The sequence below is a fragment of the Rhinolophus sinicus genome, linkage group LG01 (assembly GCF_036562045.2).
Source record: "Rhinolophus sinicus isolate RSC01 linkage group LG01, ASM3656204v1, whole genome shotgun sequence".
Lineage (NCBI taxonomy): Eukaryota > Metazoa > Chordata > Mammalia > Chiroptera > Rhinolophidae > Rhinolophus > Rhinolophus sinicus.
Genome location: NC_133751.1, coordinates 98849725 through 98866261, shown reverse-complemented (window position 1 = coordinate 98866261; position 16537 = coordinate 98849725). Strand labels below are relative to the sequence as shown.

General features: G+C 41.1%; 1 protein-coding gene across 1 annotated transcript in view; it reads right to left on the bottom strand.

The window, feature by feature from the left end:
* The window catches only part of CLRN1 (clarin 1), a 37959-nt gene extending 23188 nt beyond the window's left edge, over positions 1-14771 (bottom strand). Inside the window, exon 1 of the mRNA XM_019748853.2 lies at positions 14279-14771. Coding sequence (XP_019604412.1) covers positions 14279-14531 — 253 coding nt within the window. The 5' untranslated portion in view covers positions 14532-14771. The remainder of the gene's footprint in view (positions 1-14278) is intronic.
* Between the last annotated feature and the right edge of the window lie 1766 nt (positions 14772-16537).

Here is a 16537-nt window from a genome sequence, read left to right as displayed (position 1 = left end):
CCGTACATGTTGTCTTCAAAACTATCATTGAAATAACAACATGGATTTTCCCATTAAACTGGTATGCTGCTGTTCATTGAGTTGCCTTCCATTGTTTCATGATGATAGCTGATGCTTTCATGAACCACTTCAAGCACATACCTTTTTCTTTCTTATTATGAGGGTGAATGACGAATGAGAATAACCTTTTTGGATGAATTCCCAGGAAAGGAATTACTTGGGTCAGAGTACTTTCTAAAAGAGTGCCGTATGTATATGTATAAATACAAGGTAACCTAATGAACATGAGTTATGGTTTGTAACATCCATATTAAACTCCAGTGTTTCAACCCTGGTTCAAAGCTCAATTCCTCCTCCCTAAAGTCTGGAAAGCAGGGATTTCTGACAAGATACCTAGTCCGAATCAGAACTGGAAGAAACTAGTGATTGGCTTTACTTTCCTACTAGCAGAATAGAAGACACCAGAGTCATAGGAGGGAGAGGGGAAAAAAGGAAACCTGCATTGCATAACTCGCTCAGCGTGCAGAGAACGGCTGTCATGCTCTCATTACTACAGTCTGCTATAATATGAAACCGAGCAGAGTAAGTCATAAGTTAATGACTTGGAGTGAAAACGCAGCCCCAGGACGCTCTCTGCAGGAATTTATCCTTCCGCCATCATTTGCTGGGGGGCTCTATTCCTTGCACTGTGTCCCCTGCCTCAGCACCCCCACTCTCCTGGTTGCTTGGTGACTGCTTGAGCCTCTGATCTGTGGTCCCCCCATTCTACAAAGCCATTACAAATGTTTTTATCTTCTATCCCTTTTCAGATATGCCAAACCTCCCGCACTCATTTTTTAAATTTATTTTTATTTTTTATTAGTTTCAGGTGCACAAAACAATGTAATAGTTAGACATTTATCATTTATGTCCCTCACACAGTGACAACCCCCCTCCCCCCATCCACTATCCCTCTGACATCGCACACAGCCATTACATTTCCACTGTCTCTATTCCTAATGCGGTACTCCGCTTCTTGTAAGTATATATATACATATATATGCATATATATATATGTATATATATATATACATATATATATACATATATATAATAAAATTGTAGTTGACATTCATTATTGTTCAGCTTCAGCTTCAGGTGTACATACAGTGCAGTGATCAGGCATCTACATCATCCCTGAGGTGGTCTCCCTAATGAGACAAGTGTCCATCGGATACCCTATAAAATCTTTACAACATTATTGATTACATTCCCCAAATTGACGTTCGTAACCCCGTGGCCATCTTGTGGTTACTGACTGTGCTTTCTAATCCCCTCACCTTCCCCCCTATCCCCAACCCCCACTCTTAAGCACCTTTCACACCCCCGCCTCCATTTGCCTTAGTCTTACATGTGTACCTGGCTTGCAAAAGGATCAGAAATGTGTACTGAACTGAACTGTTCCATTTCACAGAAAACAGGGGCTATCGGGAATTCTCGCAGCTTTCCAGTCGCCCATTGCCACCCACCTACACCTTCTCTTTGGTCCATGACCAACGTTCCCTCCATTTTTAGTGAAAAACATGTTCTCTCTTGTCCAAGGCTTGGACTTCTCCATGTGCTCGCAGACCCACCCTGTCCCACCTTTGCGGGGTCCTTTCTAGATCCATTGCCTACCTTTCCTAGCCGTCTTCTTCCTTTTCTTCCCTGTTGTTCTAGCACAGAAGTATGCTCAATAGCTTCCCATTGGAAACACACACACACACCCCCACACACACACACCACAACACACCACACACACACACCACACCACACCACACACACACACCACACACACACCACACACACACCACACACACACACACACCACACACACCACACACACACACCACACACACCACACACACACACACACCACACCACCCACACACACACACCACACACACATACAACACACACACACCACACACACTCACCCCACACACACCACACACACACACCACACCACAAACACACCACACCACACACACACTGCACCACACACCACACACTCACACACACCACGCATACACCACACCACACAAACACATGCACACACCACACACACATACAACACACACACCACACACACACCACACTGCACACATACACCATACCACACACACCACACCACACACTCACACACACACTGGCCTTAGGTTTCCTCTAGCTACTGCCTGACCTCAGTCTTTCTCTGGGTCCTCCCCTCCCATTCCTCCTCAGCTCCTACAAGCACACCCCACCCCTTCCCCACCAGTCCATCAAGACTGCTTTAGAAAAGGTCCCTTGTGGCCTTCTAGAATAAAATTCAAAGGACTGTTTTCATTGTCTATCGTTTGACATCTCCGTGGTGTTTGGGATGGCTGGCTATTACTTCCCTGTTGAAGGGTTCTCCTCCTGTGGTTTCCCCCAGCTGTGCTCTTCCAGCTCCCTGATCCTCCCTCTCGGTGTCCTTGGCAAGTCCCTCCTCCTCTCTGCATACACAGCGGTGTTTCCTAGAACTCGTCCACTTTCCCATTCGATTCCCCTCCCTGGACAACCTCCCCTTCAATCACAGCTCCAACTACCACCTCTAATGTGCTGATGCCTCTTTTCTAGCTCTACCCCAGGTCCCGCTCACGACCTCTAGATCTGCCTAACCAATGGGCATCTCTTGTTGCTGGCCCATAAGTGGAACCTCATTAAACATAACTAAAAATAATTTCATCTTCCCTCTAAACTTCTTTTTTTCTTTCTTATCTTGATGAACTATGAGAGCTATCTTGTCCAGCAGAAATCTGGGATTTATCCTGTCACCAAGCTCTGTTCATTTTTGCGTCTGACTGTTTGGGAAAGATTTCCCCTCCTTTTCGTCCCTCTGACAATGCTTTGGTTTGGGACCCAAACCAAATATTGGAGGAACCGCCAGACTGGTCTCCCTACCTCTCGCTGGATCTTCTTTCAATCCATCTGCTGTCCTGTCACATACTGCTTAACATCCTTAAAGGGCTTCCCATTGCCTACAGGATAAAATCTACTGCTTCAGTCCAGCGAGCGAAGTCTCCCACGTTCTGGCCACTGCCTTCTTCTCCAGCCTTATTTCTCCTCCTCTTTCCTCTCACAGTCTCTGTACTCTGGCCACAGTGGACTCTTCATACCTTTGCTCACGCTGTTCCTTTGCTCAGAGTGGTTTCCTCAATGCCCTCTAGTGAACTTATCCTTAAGAACTCTTCTCCGATTTCCGTGCCTGGCCCTGAGAGAATAACTCTTCTTCTTGGAGCTTTCTGAACAAATACAATAATTGTGATAGTAATGAGTGCTATTCAACCACCTCCACTTCGGGTTTTTCCCCATCTTGGCTCATGGTAAGATTGTACGTCTTGGCCCCTCTGAAGTGAGGCCTACCTAGGTAATAGGCCTTGGCCAATAAAATATGAGTGGAAGTGGCATATGTCAGCTCTGGGTCTCTTGAGAGAATTTAGTTACCAGTGTGAAAGTTTCCATAACGCTTTCTCTCGGCTACAACAACTGGCAATGTGCCAGGTGGTAGCTTCATCCTGGACTAGACCTATAGCTGATCTCTGAAGAAAACATGCCATGAGCAAAAAACAATTCTTTGTTGATTTAAATCTGTGACATTTGGACTGTTTAGTAAAACATAACCTACCCCATTCTGACCGATGTGCCTATATAGTTTTTACAAGCAGTTGGTTATTTAGGAACACTTCTGCTAGAGACAAACTCATAGATACACAGAGCAAACGGATGGTTTCCAGATGGGAGGGGCATTAAGGGGCTGAGTGAAAAAGGGGAAGGGATTCAGAAGTACAAGTTGGTAGTTTCAAAATAGTCACAAAGATGTAATATACAGCATAGAGAATATAGTCAATAATTTTGTAATAACTACATATGGTGTCAAGTGGGTACTAGACTTATCAGGGGAATGACTTTGTAAGTTATATACTCATAAATGTCTAACCACTATGCTGTACATCCAAAACTAATATGATATTGAATGTCTTCTGTCACTGAAAATAAATAAATACAATTATAAATAAATAAATATAAAAGTTTATTCTCTAATTGAGTAATACATTAGGAACATTTTTGGAAACTATTAAGTGACGTATATGTATGGACAAAATAATTTAGTGCCCTGGAAGAAATAAAAAAGAAAAGAAAATCACTTTTGTTAGATTCTGAGTTGTTTGTGAACAAGTACCCTATCTCATTCCCTTCACAGTCTCAGAGTCTAGAAAAATGCTTAGGCATGTAATAAGGACCCTATAATCTTTTCGTTGTTGTTGGGGGTATATATACTCTTTAACTTATGAAGAATTTGTGTCTTGCATGCAAAGTCATGATGTTTTCAATAGATCATTGGAGGATAATAAGAATAAAATTTAAAAAACTATTTGTTTTTACTAATTGCTAAGTATGTTCCTTTATTGCTTGCCATTAATCCATGTTTTATTTGATACCTCTAAATGTATGGCTTTCATTTCGGTTGCCTTAAAATTTATTTTATTTCTATCTGCTGGGTTCTTCTGTTACATTTTACCCTGAAACTTTGTTCTCCTTTTATATATTACTGATTTCACTTTAACAGTCATATCTTTTATCTTACAATTCTTACAATAGGAATTAGTAAGGCCAATCAAAACCTATAATTAACCAAGAGTATTAGGCAGTTGGATCATGCACCACCAAAGCAAGAAGATTGGAGGAACTTGTGGGAAGGGAGACAAATAGCCAGGCATTAACTGAAAAGTAACATTGAGCTTGGAAAAAACATAACTTTTGAAGTTAGGAGAATTTGGAATTAATCTGGTTTTGTGCCTTACTACGCATGTAGGTCTCTGTATGCCTTGGTTCCCTTATCTGTAAATGTGGATTGTAATAGAAATAAATCATAGAGCTTTTGAGAGATACAAGTGAGATCATTTATGTGGAAGCTCTTTGTAAATTTTAATTGCCTAAGTATCTTTTTACTATGATGAGAATGGCAGGAGAGTTATATTCCCGTTGAGAAGAGTGGGAGGTATAAGAACACAGTGCAGGGAGAATGTCTGTGTTTTCAAGTCTCAGGACCCATCATGGAGAGTGGGTGGTAGTTATTTGGCCTACAGGTGGTCAGAGTACATATCTGTACATTGGAACCAAAATACCCCCATGGGGGTCCTTAGATTACATGGAATTCAGGAGAACTTTCTGTCTTGTAGCTTAGATTTTTTTTTTTTCCTGAGTAGGTGGTGACTATTGCTGTAAATAATCCAGGAACTTTGGATTTGTAGTTAATTACTTATTTGATATCTGTCACACACCTTCCTCAGGATCTGATTTATTGTTCCCATTCTTGTTTTTATTCCCCTGGTGCAGTTCGTTGAACATTCTCTGGTTTGTCTCAAATGACATTTGGGCTGACGGCACACCTGTACCGTGTTTCCCCGAAAATAAGACCTCCCCCAAAATTAAGCTGCAGTTAAGATCGTCAGCCAGACAGACGCCTTTAGTACATTATGACAATGTTCCAGAAGAAGATGACATGACTATATTTGAATAAATGTAGATTGTTGTACATGAAAAAGAAGACATCCCCTGAAAATACCCCCTAATGCGTCTTTTGGAGCAAAAATTAATATAAGATCCGGTCTTAGTTTCAGGGAAATACAGTATAAGACCTGATCTTATTTTTGGGGAGACACAGTAAGAGGACCCCTGGTAGTCTCCTTGGAAGGAGCAGAGCCCTTCCACAGGCAACAGGCAGATGGAGGGCAAAATGTCAGCTGTACTTCTGATAAAACAGCTGGAGAACATGGCTTACATCATCCACCAGGTTCTGCTGGATCAGGCAGCCTCAGCCACCCGGTCGAGCAGGGCTGGACCACTGAGGGCTTCCCACCCAGGGCAGAGCTGGCTCCTTCATCCTGACCAGGTGGAGAGCAGGCTCCCGTCACTGGTGGGCAGATGTGGAAAGAGGGGAAGCCTTGGGGACTGGAAGCCGAGTATGTTCACTTTCTTGCTGCAAACTCGTCAATTAGAGCACTCATTCCCTGTGGGGCCAGGTGGGTGTGGATAAAACGCGAGACCCTTCATAGAACAGCAAAAGGAATGAAAGCCAAGGATCCCAGCTTGAGTCTGACCAGAAAACTTCCTAACTGTGTGGAAATAGTGCTAAATCCTGCTTCTCCCCACACCCTTCCCCCACCGTGGCTCCCCACCAGCCCTAACATCAAGGGCTTCTGACTCTTGACCTCACCTGATGTAACCTGTCATGGACACCATCCACCTCAGTAGTTCTCAACTGTGGCTGCACCTTAGAATCACCCGGGGAGCTTCCAAACCCTCTGCGAAGCCTGATTCCCTTGGTCTAGGATGGAGCCTTGACATCTGTAGTTTGAAAGACTCCCCGGGTAATTCTAAAGCACACCCAGGGTTACGGACCACTGGTCTAATGGTTCGGGTCTCATCAACCCTTTTCACCTTCATCTGGCCAGATGTAAAATGCAGGTGATACCATCTGTGAAGCTCTCAGAATGATGGCGGCCTCTGAGAATGATGGCGGCAATGGAGCAGCAACTGCTTCCTAGATTAAAGCTGTAATGGTAGCTTCAGAGGTCCTGTTTTCATTCTCAGCGGGTCCTTCTTCACATAAAAGCCATGTAAAAAAAGAAGTTGTATTTGGCCCCTTGGTGCTTGGCTATTCGTTTTCTTGAAAGGGAATAAGAGGGAAGATTTCTTTCTTCTTACAGAAATGCTCTTGATCTGACTTTCCCCTCAGCCCATCTGCAGCCAGTCATTATGAAAATCCAGTAAAAGAAATTCCCTGACATAAGCTCAACGCATTCATCTCCTTTAATATCACCATAATCTCACACCCAGGTACTGAGCCAGGCTTCTAATGGCTGTGTGGTCAGGGAGAATGAAATCCATGACCCCAGCACTTAAAAGGAGGAGACTTGATGCTATGATAGAACCATTTAAAATACAATTTCCTCACTACCTCGCCTGAATTTCTCTCAGCTGAAGTGTTTCTACCTGACTCAAGCCAATTCGGAGGCAGCCCCATCAATGAGCCTTAATCACCCACGGTGGCGTAGGGACGACAGCTGCTTTGGCACATATGTGTCTTTGATAACAGAACCCATTTAACTGCTCCTAATCCACAGGGTATGATTATGTCAGGGTAATAACTCCCGAGAATGGCTTTGCCACAGTTATAACATGCTGGGAGTGAGCGAAATATGAATCCTGCATAAATTAGTCTGCCAGGTACAGTTTGCTATTAGTCAGGTCTATCATACCTATAATAAAACTGCATCATACCAAACCTTGTTTAGCGGCATGACTAGGTGAACGGCAAATTTGTCATTGTTTAATGTGAATGAGCTTTGTTGCTAAAAATGTGCCTTTAACTTTATGAAATCCCTGATAGAGTTGAGAGATAAAAATGAGCTTTTGTTTTTCTTTTTTTTTAAATCAGATTTTAATTTATGCTCTAATTCTCCACTGGCTCTTAATACAATTTTTTAGAAACTTTTGGCAGTGAATCAAATGCTATATTATATACCTGCTTTTCTTTTTGCCCCTGTCTCTGTGTTGAAACTGTTCATGTCACCCCAGGAAAGAGCCTGCCATTTTGGTAATTGCTGTGGTGAAATAATTGTTGTAGTCAAAGTAACTAACTTTGAAGATTGTACCATGAAGATTTTCATTGACAGTGACCTTCAGTCAGCTAACCACAGACGCAATCAAATATCTCTGTCTTTAACATAGTCAACATCATGGTAATAATATAATTAAGAAACCAAAAGATCAGCCATAAGCATGTGACCTGCTCAACCTAGATTATTAAATAGGCTTGGCTTTACTATTTTCACTGAAATTGTGAACACAAGAAACAATAAACGACATCAAGTCTTAAGGCCAAATAGTATCACACAGATATATGAAAACTAGCTCTTGTGAAGTACCGATATTATTTTTAAATAGATGGTGAAACTGAAGGCTGCCCTTACATGTTTTGTCATCTCTTTGTATCCCTTTTGCATATTGTAAGGAGACAGAATGTGGCAGAGGGATGAGCATGACCTATAACATGCATCTGAATTTCAATCTCAGGTCTGCTCCTAGTACCTCTATGACTTTGGGAAATTTTTGTGATCTCTCTGAGTTTCCAATTTCTATATTTGTTCAAGAGGAGTAGTGTCCTAACACCTCTGTGAAAGGGTTGGAGATAATATATGCAAAATGCCTGGCACTTATAAGGCACACAATAACTGGGCAGCTGAAATAAATATTTTTTTCTTCCGGGTTGTCTGAACATCCCTGGGGAAGATGAGTTACCCTCTGACATTAGAAGAGAAAACAGAGCAGCAAATTTTGAGAACAATTTTGGAGTCATTCTCCAAAAGTTAAAGCTCACATACCAGCGGTTAGTTCCAGAAGTTCCACTTAGCTGCCATGCGGCTTCAGAAGCAGTTCTGTCAGCTTCTATTTCCTCTTGCAGGTAAGCCCAGGTCAACTACTTTACTGGCTGTTAGGGTGGAGGGTAATTTAACCATCCCACCACTCTGCCTTCGGATTGGCAAATTCAACCATTTACATGTAGAGTGATTATTGATACATAAGGACATGCTGCCGCCAGGTTCATCATGTGCCTTCTGGATGTTTTGAAGTGTAGGATAATTTAAAAGGAAGGAAGGGGTGTGTGTGTGTGTGTGTGTGTGTGTGTGTCTGCATGTGCGTACATGCACATACATGTGCAAAATTATAATTCTCAAGGTTGATTCTGTGGAATATTTTTTTCTGGTAAGGATACTAGAGGTATTTGTTAGGAAGGAAGGAGAAATAAAGGTTCTTTTCCTGGACTACAAAAGGAGAATCAGAAGTTCCTTTCCTCAAAAGCATTTTCCCGATATTTCTCACCAATTTGAGGATAATTTCTACTTAAGTTCTGCCTGTGGGGAAATAATACCTTTGAAGTGTCAAACATACTGGTCATTCCTAAATTCTTGCCATTATCTGTTTAAGAAATCAGATTCTGGAAAGGGGAATTTTTTTTAGTGAGGATGGATGAGGATTTTCTTGGAAAAATGGAGAAAGAAAAAATTAGAAGAAGTAGGAGGTCAGGCTCTCCCTGTCTTCTGACCTTCCTTTTTTGCTTTCTCAGTAATACCTTCTAAATTGAGTGTTTATGGCTGCTCCTGCTCTTGGAACCCATTAACCCATCTCCCTAGATTTCCAAAGCATCTCATTCATTTTCTCCCTCTTTAACCTGTAATTTTCTACACAAAAAGGTTGTGACAGACAGGAAGAAAAGAAGCATTCACTTTGATGATGAAATTTCACTTAGGCCCTCGTCTTGGCATAGAATTAACCCCTGGTCATTCACAGAATGTAAAAAGAATTTTATGAGACTCTACAATAGTAAGACAATTTATTGAAAGTCAAAAAGAGAGAGAGAGAGAGAGTTCTGTTTGGAACTGGCAGAAGTTTTGCAAGGGCAGTCTGATGGAGACAGCTGTGGAGCCAGAGGGGCAAGAGAGAGATACTGGCAAATGGAGTTGTGCCAGTGCAGAGTCCCATGCGGGACAGCTGCACCAATAAGAAGGCGTGCTGGGGTTTCATATTTTTCCATGCAGGATGCAAGATGCTTGTCAGCTTGCAGGGGGGCTTCCATTACAATTGTCTTCTCCTGAGAATTGTCCATTCCCCTCTATGATGGATGTTATAATAGTTTGCAGAGCGCTGCTGCTGTGATTGGGAACCATTCTGTTCCTGTCTATGATGGGTGATTGTTAGTTTGTAGGAGTTGCCATTGCGATTGGGAACTACTTTGTTTACACCTGTGATGGGATGTAAGGTGCTTGTCAGCCTGCATGTGCTGTGCTGGCCAGCAAGTCAGAGCCAAGTGGTTAATGTTTAGCTCATTCCTGTTAGCCCACAAGCTCGTTTTTGTTAACTCTTTGCCTGTCCCATCCTACCAGCTTACAAGCCCATTCCTGTTAACTGCTTGCTTGTCTCATCAGCCCTGACAAATGGTAGATATTTCAGAATAATTTCAGAATCCTGAACTTTGAGGACCAAAGAGTAACGGCACACAAAACTCACCACTTCTGATGATGGGCTGAAATCTGTCCGCAGAGGCTTTATGAGACTGAGACTAGACAGGTCATGCAGTTTTAAAGCTGGAAAGACTTTTCCTGAAACAGCCAGACCCTCAGATCATAGAGAGTTTGAACTGGAAGAGATGCTGGAAATCACCTAGTTTTACTTCCCATTTTACAGATGCAAGAACCGAAAACCAATGAAGTGATGTGATTTGCTCAAGGTCTAATCCCCAGTGAGTGGCAGATATCTGCCTCAATCCTCGGCTGCTTAAAGTCAAAAGTGTCAGTTTACCAAACGTTTACTAAGTACCTCTTGGGGGTGTGCACTGCGCTAGGTCTGGTTGGAGAGAGAGCTCAGGATCTCCTTGCAGAGAAATATGTATTCTCAAATACTTGTAATACCAGGTGATTTGAAATAATAGAGCAAACAGCAAGGTCTGGGAATGACAAAGGAGGAAAAACTTATTTGGCTGAGAGAAATTGAGAAATTTTCCTTCACACTGGTGCTTCTTAAACATTACTCTCCTCCTCCCACTAATCACTTTTTTACAATGGGAAGAAAACAGAATCTCTATTTGTTGGACTGTTTTAATGAATGAGTGAGAGTAGACAGTAGTCCCCCTGCCACACACACAGCTAAATGGCAGGACCACACATGCGTGCTAGGTGAAATGGTCAAGTGGCTTCCTTCCCCCACCCCTCCCACCAGTAGTCTTCCCAGGTGAACTCCCAGGTTTCCCTCCCTCTCCCACCATGCCTGCTTCCACACCGGCCACACACTAAGAAAGGAGAAGAGACAGGCACTGTTAACAGAAGAGGGTTGGTCAGAGACCTTTCCAGCTCTGCTATGGTTCGGCAGGATGACAGGAGAGGTGCAGGTGTGCAGGACAGTGACCAGTAGATCATCTGGGGCAGGTGGGGTTAGCAGGAGACAGGAGTCTCGCTTGCAGGGCATGTGGAGACAGAGCGTCAGAGGTCATAGAGATCCCGAATCCTAACTCATCTACCCCAAAATTTGTTTGAGAAGCCACTTGCTTGCTCACAGAAGTAATTTCAACATCCCTTCTGCAATCTGGATCACATGCTTTATTTGGTAAAGAGACTCTGCTTTTCTAAAATATGAAATAAGCTAAACCTCTGTTAAGCTTTTTACAAATTTTCAATCATAAGGTACAAATTAAAATGCTTTTTAAAGTAAGGCTCAAGTTGCAAGCTGTGACACATGATTGGTTCATTTTTATTTTTCACATTAAAAAAAAAAAAGATTCCATGAGTTTTCACTGGCTCATTGAATGTGTTGGCAATGAATAGATCAGCATACCTAGGAATGATTGATACCATTGATTCTTGGATATTGTATTTTCATGATGCTCTGCAGTGTTTCAAACCACCAAAACAGAAACCTACCCACACACACTGAGAGCAAAACTAGCAGTTTTTGTCTTGATAGCACACTTAGAGTTTAAACATCATCATTAAAATTTTACAGGTGACACATCAGGAAAAATTAAGCCCACCAGTTGTGTTGCCTTGCAAAGAAAACAGTTCTTCATTATAATGAATGAAATTGTGTGCTACGTATGAATGCCAGTGACCTCTAGAAAATGAACCACTGACCCATAAATGGATGAGAACCAGCCGGAGTAAATGAGGCAGAAATTTTCCCAGCATAACTGTGCATGCTGGCAGGGAAGATTCTTGTTATAATTAAAAGAGATAGAGTAGTCAACAGGGAACGTTCAATAGGAACAAAAATGACAACATAGCCTAACTATTTTTCTGGTCCATTCTTCATCCTCATGTTACACCACATATCTGGGTTTTAAAAGTGACACATACATTGCACATAAAAATAACACACATAAGATTGTAGACAACCAAGCAAAAATTCATTTAGAATATGGACACCATCAATGCCCAATTTATTCAGAGTAAATCTCCATCTAGATTTTTACTGTCCAGTATGATAGCTATTATCCACATTGAAATGGCTAGTGGACACTTGAAATGTGGTTACTCTGAACTGAGATTTGCTGTAAGTACAAAATACACACCAGATTTCAAAGACTTAGCACCCCCCCCCAAAAAAAAATGTAAAATATCTCAATACTTTTTTATATATTAAGAGTTAAAATAACGGTATTCTGGATATCTTGTGTTAAAGAAAATGTCTCTAAAAATTAATTTCACTTGTTTCCTGTTACTTTTTTTCCCTAATATGGCTACTAGAACATTTAAAATTATACACGTGCCTTGTGTGGCTAGCATTATATTTCTGTTGGCCAATGCTGATGGAAACGAAAAGTTTGGTCAGTGAGGTAGCATTTAGCAATCCAGCAGAATTGAAATGTGAATTCATATTAACTGAAGGTAACATGACAACATGAATAAAACTGACCACGAAATGACTGATACTTTGATGAGTTACCTTTTGCATTCCTTTTATACTGGAAAGTTTCTGCAAATCCAAACATTTGCTTAATAACCTTCTAAAGGGAAAATGCGAAAGAGGGAAGTTCTGGGAAATGAGTTGTACTCTAATTATAAATTGGACTCTGGAAGAAACAGAAAAGAATCATCCACTCAGAGCTTTTTGGAGGCTTTGAATTTCGCTTGAAGGAAGTCCCCGTTGAGAAGATAGGGTTAGGTCGCCCTATGGTATCTCCATTTCAGTGTAGAAAAAGCAAAGGCTCCAGCAAAGTCACTGGATGCTCCCTGCTTTTGTCTAAATTCATTTGTGCGAAGCTTTACTCATGCTTTAGCTGCCAGTGACTTATGGTTAAATCCTTCACTTATCTTTTTTCCTTTTTTATTTTTTAATACAGTTGCAAATCATGTGACATTCTGCTTTGTTCTCCAACCACCTCCACACCCCTGCCCCAGTGAAAGCTAAACAACTCTAACAGCCCCATTACCCTAGTAAATTAAAACCATTCAGCAAAAAGAGTTGGTATCCACTTTATCAAATCTAGTGGATGATAGTATCTTAAAAAGCTGAAGAGTAATTCTTTGTGAATTCTTGCACCTTATGAAAATTCGTAACACTTAGGAACTTATGTGAGTTGAAAGTTTGGTGTCCAATAACTACTAAGAAGACACAGGAATGTTGCAGAAATATAAATAGGCCAGCATTGAAATTTAATTAGACACTGCATGTTAATAATAAATTCAATTAATTTAGTCTTCTACCTATGCTAGAGAAAAAAATATCCAGGCAAAATAATAATTCATTTTAAATGCCTCAATTGGTAAGCTCCTTTCCTGAAGAGTGATTTATGCACTAATTTACTGGCTGTGTCTTCATAAGATTGTTCCAAACCAGCCCTTTTGAAATAATAATAATTTCTGAATGTGTGCTGTGAGAGATATAACAAATGACTTCTTATTAATTTTCATTTAATGAGTTGCCTATTCACATGGTAACTTTTTAAAAATTCTCTTCTTAAGATAAACAGGTTATAAATACTGTGGATAATACTTCCATTTCACAAAAATCGCAACAGGAAAACTGTCTCACGTTCTCTACCTGACTTGAAGATCAATGAGTTGCAAATTTCTGTACTAAATAGGCAACTATTTCTTTCCCAGTTAGTGCAGCTGATTGTTTTCGATTGCTATAGCTAAGTGATTCCAAATTGATTTGAAACAAGAGAATACTTATCATCAGGAAAGGTCCTAGCAAGGGTAAGTGGGAAGCAGACCTGAAACAGAGTCATGAGCAAGGTGGAAAATCAGCTGGGGTTGGTTATGGAGACCACAACAGTGACCGTTTAAAAAAACACACAAGGAAAACCACGGCTTGCAGCTTTCCTCTTTCTCTAAGTCCCTCCTTTTTTAAAAAGACCCCCGAATTTCTTATGTAAATATTAATATTTAAGAAGAATGTTAATTACTTATCTTTTGAAGACATTTAACTCCATAGCAACTCATTAACTATATGCTGTCATAATAATAATGTCATAATAATAATAGCAAGGATGAAATAATTAATATAAACACAAAATCATAAAAACTAGGAAGAAGAGATGGCTCAGAAGAGTCATAGGTGTTTCAAATGGTTCACAGCTATTTAAAAAATCCTGCATTAGACAGGGCAAGACTCTTAAAAATAATTCCATGCAACAAGTGTGCCTCAAGTATTAAGGAATTGCAATGCATTTGTTACTTACATGAGAACCGAAAGGGCCTCGCTCCTAATCCACACTGCCTCACGCCCTCTCCGTGGAAAAGCCCGTACTGCATCTCACCCATGAACTTATCCAGCTCCTGGCCTGAGGCGTTGACGAGCAGAGCCCCAGTTTTGCAGAAGAAAGTGGCTTTGATCCACAAGGGTGTCCCCAGGGCTGTCACCACTCCAAGGGCGCACACGAAGCTTAACAACCCAGCCATGCAAAAAATGACTTTCTTCTGTTGGCTTGGCATGATGAGAAATGGCTTTTGTGAGGGTGACGTTCAAAAGCAAGACCTTTGTGAGTGTCGAGAAGCTACTGCCCCTTGACTGCATTTATTATAGAAGCTGAATGGCCAGATCCCAGCTGAAAAGGCAAGTTCACTATCGACGGAGGTTCTGGCCAGGTTAAATGTCAGTAGAATGCTAGGGTGAAGGCTTCTTCTGCTTCTATTTCTCTCTAATTTGAAATCTTTGGACTAAGAATCTGTAAAATAAAACTCTTTCAAACTGCCTTTGAGTATCTCCTCCTGTGTCACTTGGTAACAAAGGTCTAAGATAACAGATGGAGTCCTCTGTGTAACTTGATAGATGCCTCCCCTTTCCTCAGCCTTTTGTCTGATTGGATGAGTTGAAACTTTCAGAAACAGACTTGGCTCCTACGGTAAATTTTCAGCAACTTGAGAAGTTCATTTATTGATGTGTTTTTATTTTTGTGGGTTGTTTTTTTGTGTGTTTGGGGGCAGGTAGAAGAGGAATTTTGGCAGAATTAGAAAAAACATGTCTGTTTATTGATATTAATTGACTCTGAAAAATGTTAATTGTACCCGGACAAAAGATGGGACTGAAGGGGGTCCTGCATGGATGTGAAGTGCCTTAGACCAGCGGTGTCAAAACTGCAGCCCGTGGGCCAACTGCGGCCCGCAATCCATTGTTAATTGGCCCGCAGCAAATTCCAAAAATATATTTAGTTTCCTTAAATAAACCAGGTGAGGCAATACGTACTTCACCTCGAGTGAGTGGCCCGGCTGTTTGTGTATTTTACCGCATAAGGTCCTTGGTGAAAAATGTTGAAAAAAGGTTGGACACCCCTGCCTTAGACCAACCACCGGGACTTGTCTTCCTAACTTCTTTTCTCCTAGATCCGTGATTTAGAACCAATGTATCAATAGAGCATATGATTCAAATTTTTCCTGGCAAACAAAACTATGGAGATGCAGGTGTAAATATCTAGATTTCTAAATGTTTCCCTTTAAAACATTTGGCTGCTTCTGGACAATTGCAAGGGAATGTTGTTCTGGGTCTGAGAGGTACCATGATCTGGAAGATCTGGAAAGAAGACAAGGGCATTGTCATGGGAAAAAGTGGCCGTGGTCAGACAGAAAGCTCTAAGAATTTGCCATAGCAAAGCAGGGTCCCAGCCAAGGTGATGGGTTAGGAGGACAAGAGACAAAGTCATGAGCAAGATTAAGTAGCAAAGGGAGTTTGGTTAAATTGTCAAGATCTGAAAACCAAAGTTCGGAATTCAGTGACACCATTTCCATTCTGCATTTCCAATGAGATTCCTCCTCCCGCAAACAGATATAGGACTGGTGTGTGTGTGTGTGTGTGTGTGTGTGTGTGTGTGTGTGTGTGTGTTTACGGAATATCTGTTGTATGCCTGTTGTACTAGGCTCTGATCTACAAAGAGTTCTTAACTTTTAGAACAAAAGTTCTCAACTTTTAGTAAGAACTGAGTATGTCTGGCACCTTGCTAAGTATTTTACCTGAATTCTTATTTAATCTCACAATACCATATAAAGTAATGATGAAAATGATGATGGTATGGTGGTGAATATTATGATGATATCCCCATTTTAAAGGTAAAGAAACTGAGGCTCAGAGAGATCAAGCAATTTGCTCAAGAAAGTAGTGATGCTGACTGCAAATCCAGGTCTTCTAATTATGAGGTTTATGTGTGTTCTAGGCAGCCCTTGACCTTGAAGAGATGACAAGCTCTTCAGTTTGGGTGGGGTTGAACTGGGGGTAACAAGGACAGAGTAACCCACTGCTAGTGATACATCTTGGGTGCTTGAAGAACAGAGACATCTGCAAATAGAATTTTTCCAGTTGATCAAAAGCACATGTTTGTGCTAGTTTCTATTATCTTGATCTACCTTTCAGCATGGCAGCTTAAAAGAAATTAATAAATGAAGATTTATTTTATACCATTGTCAGCATAGATGAGTCTCTAGGTAGTGTGTACTTTGAGGAGAATATA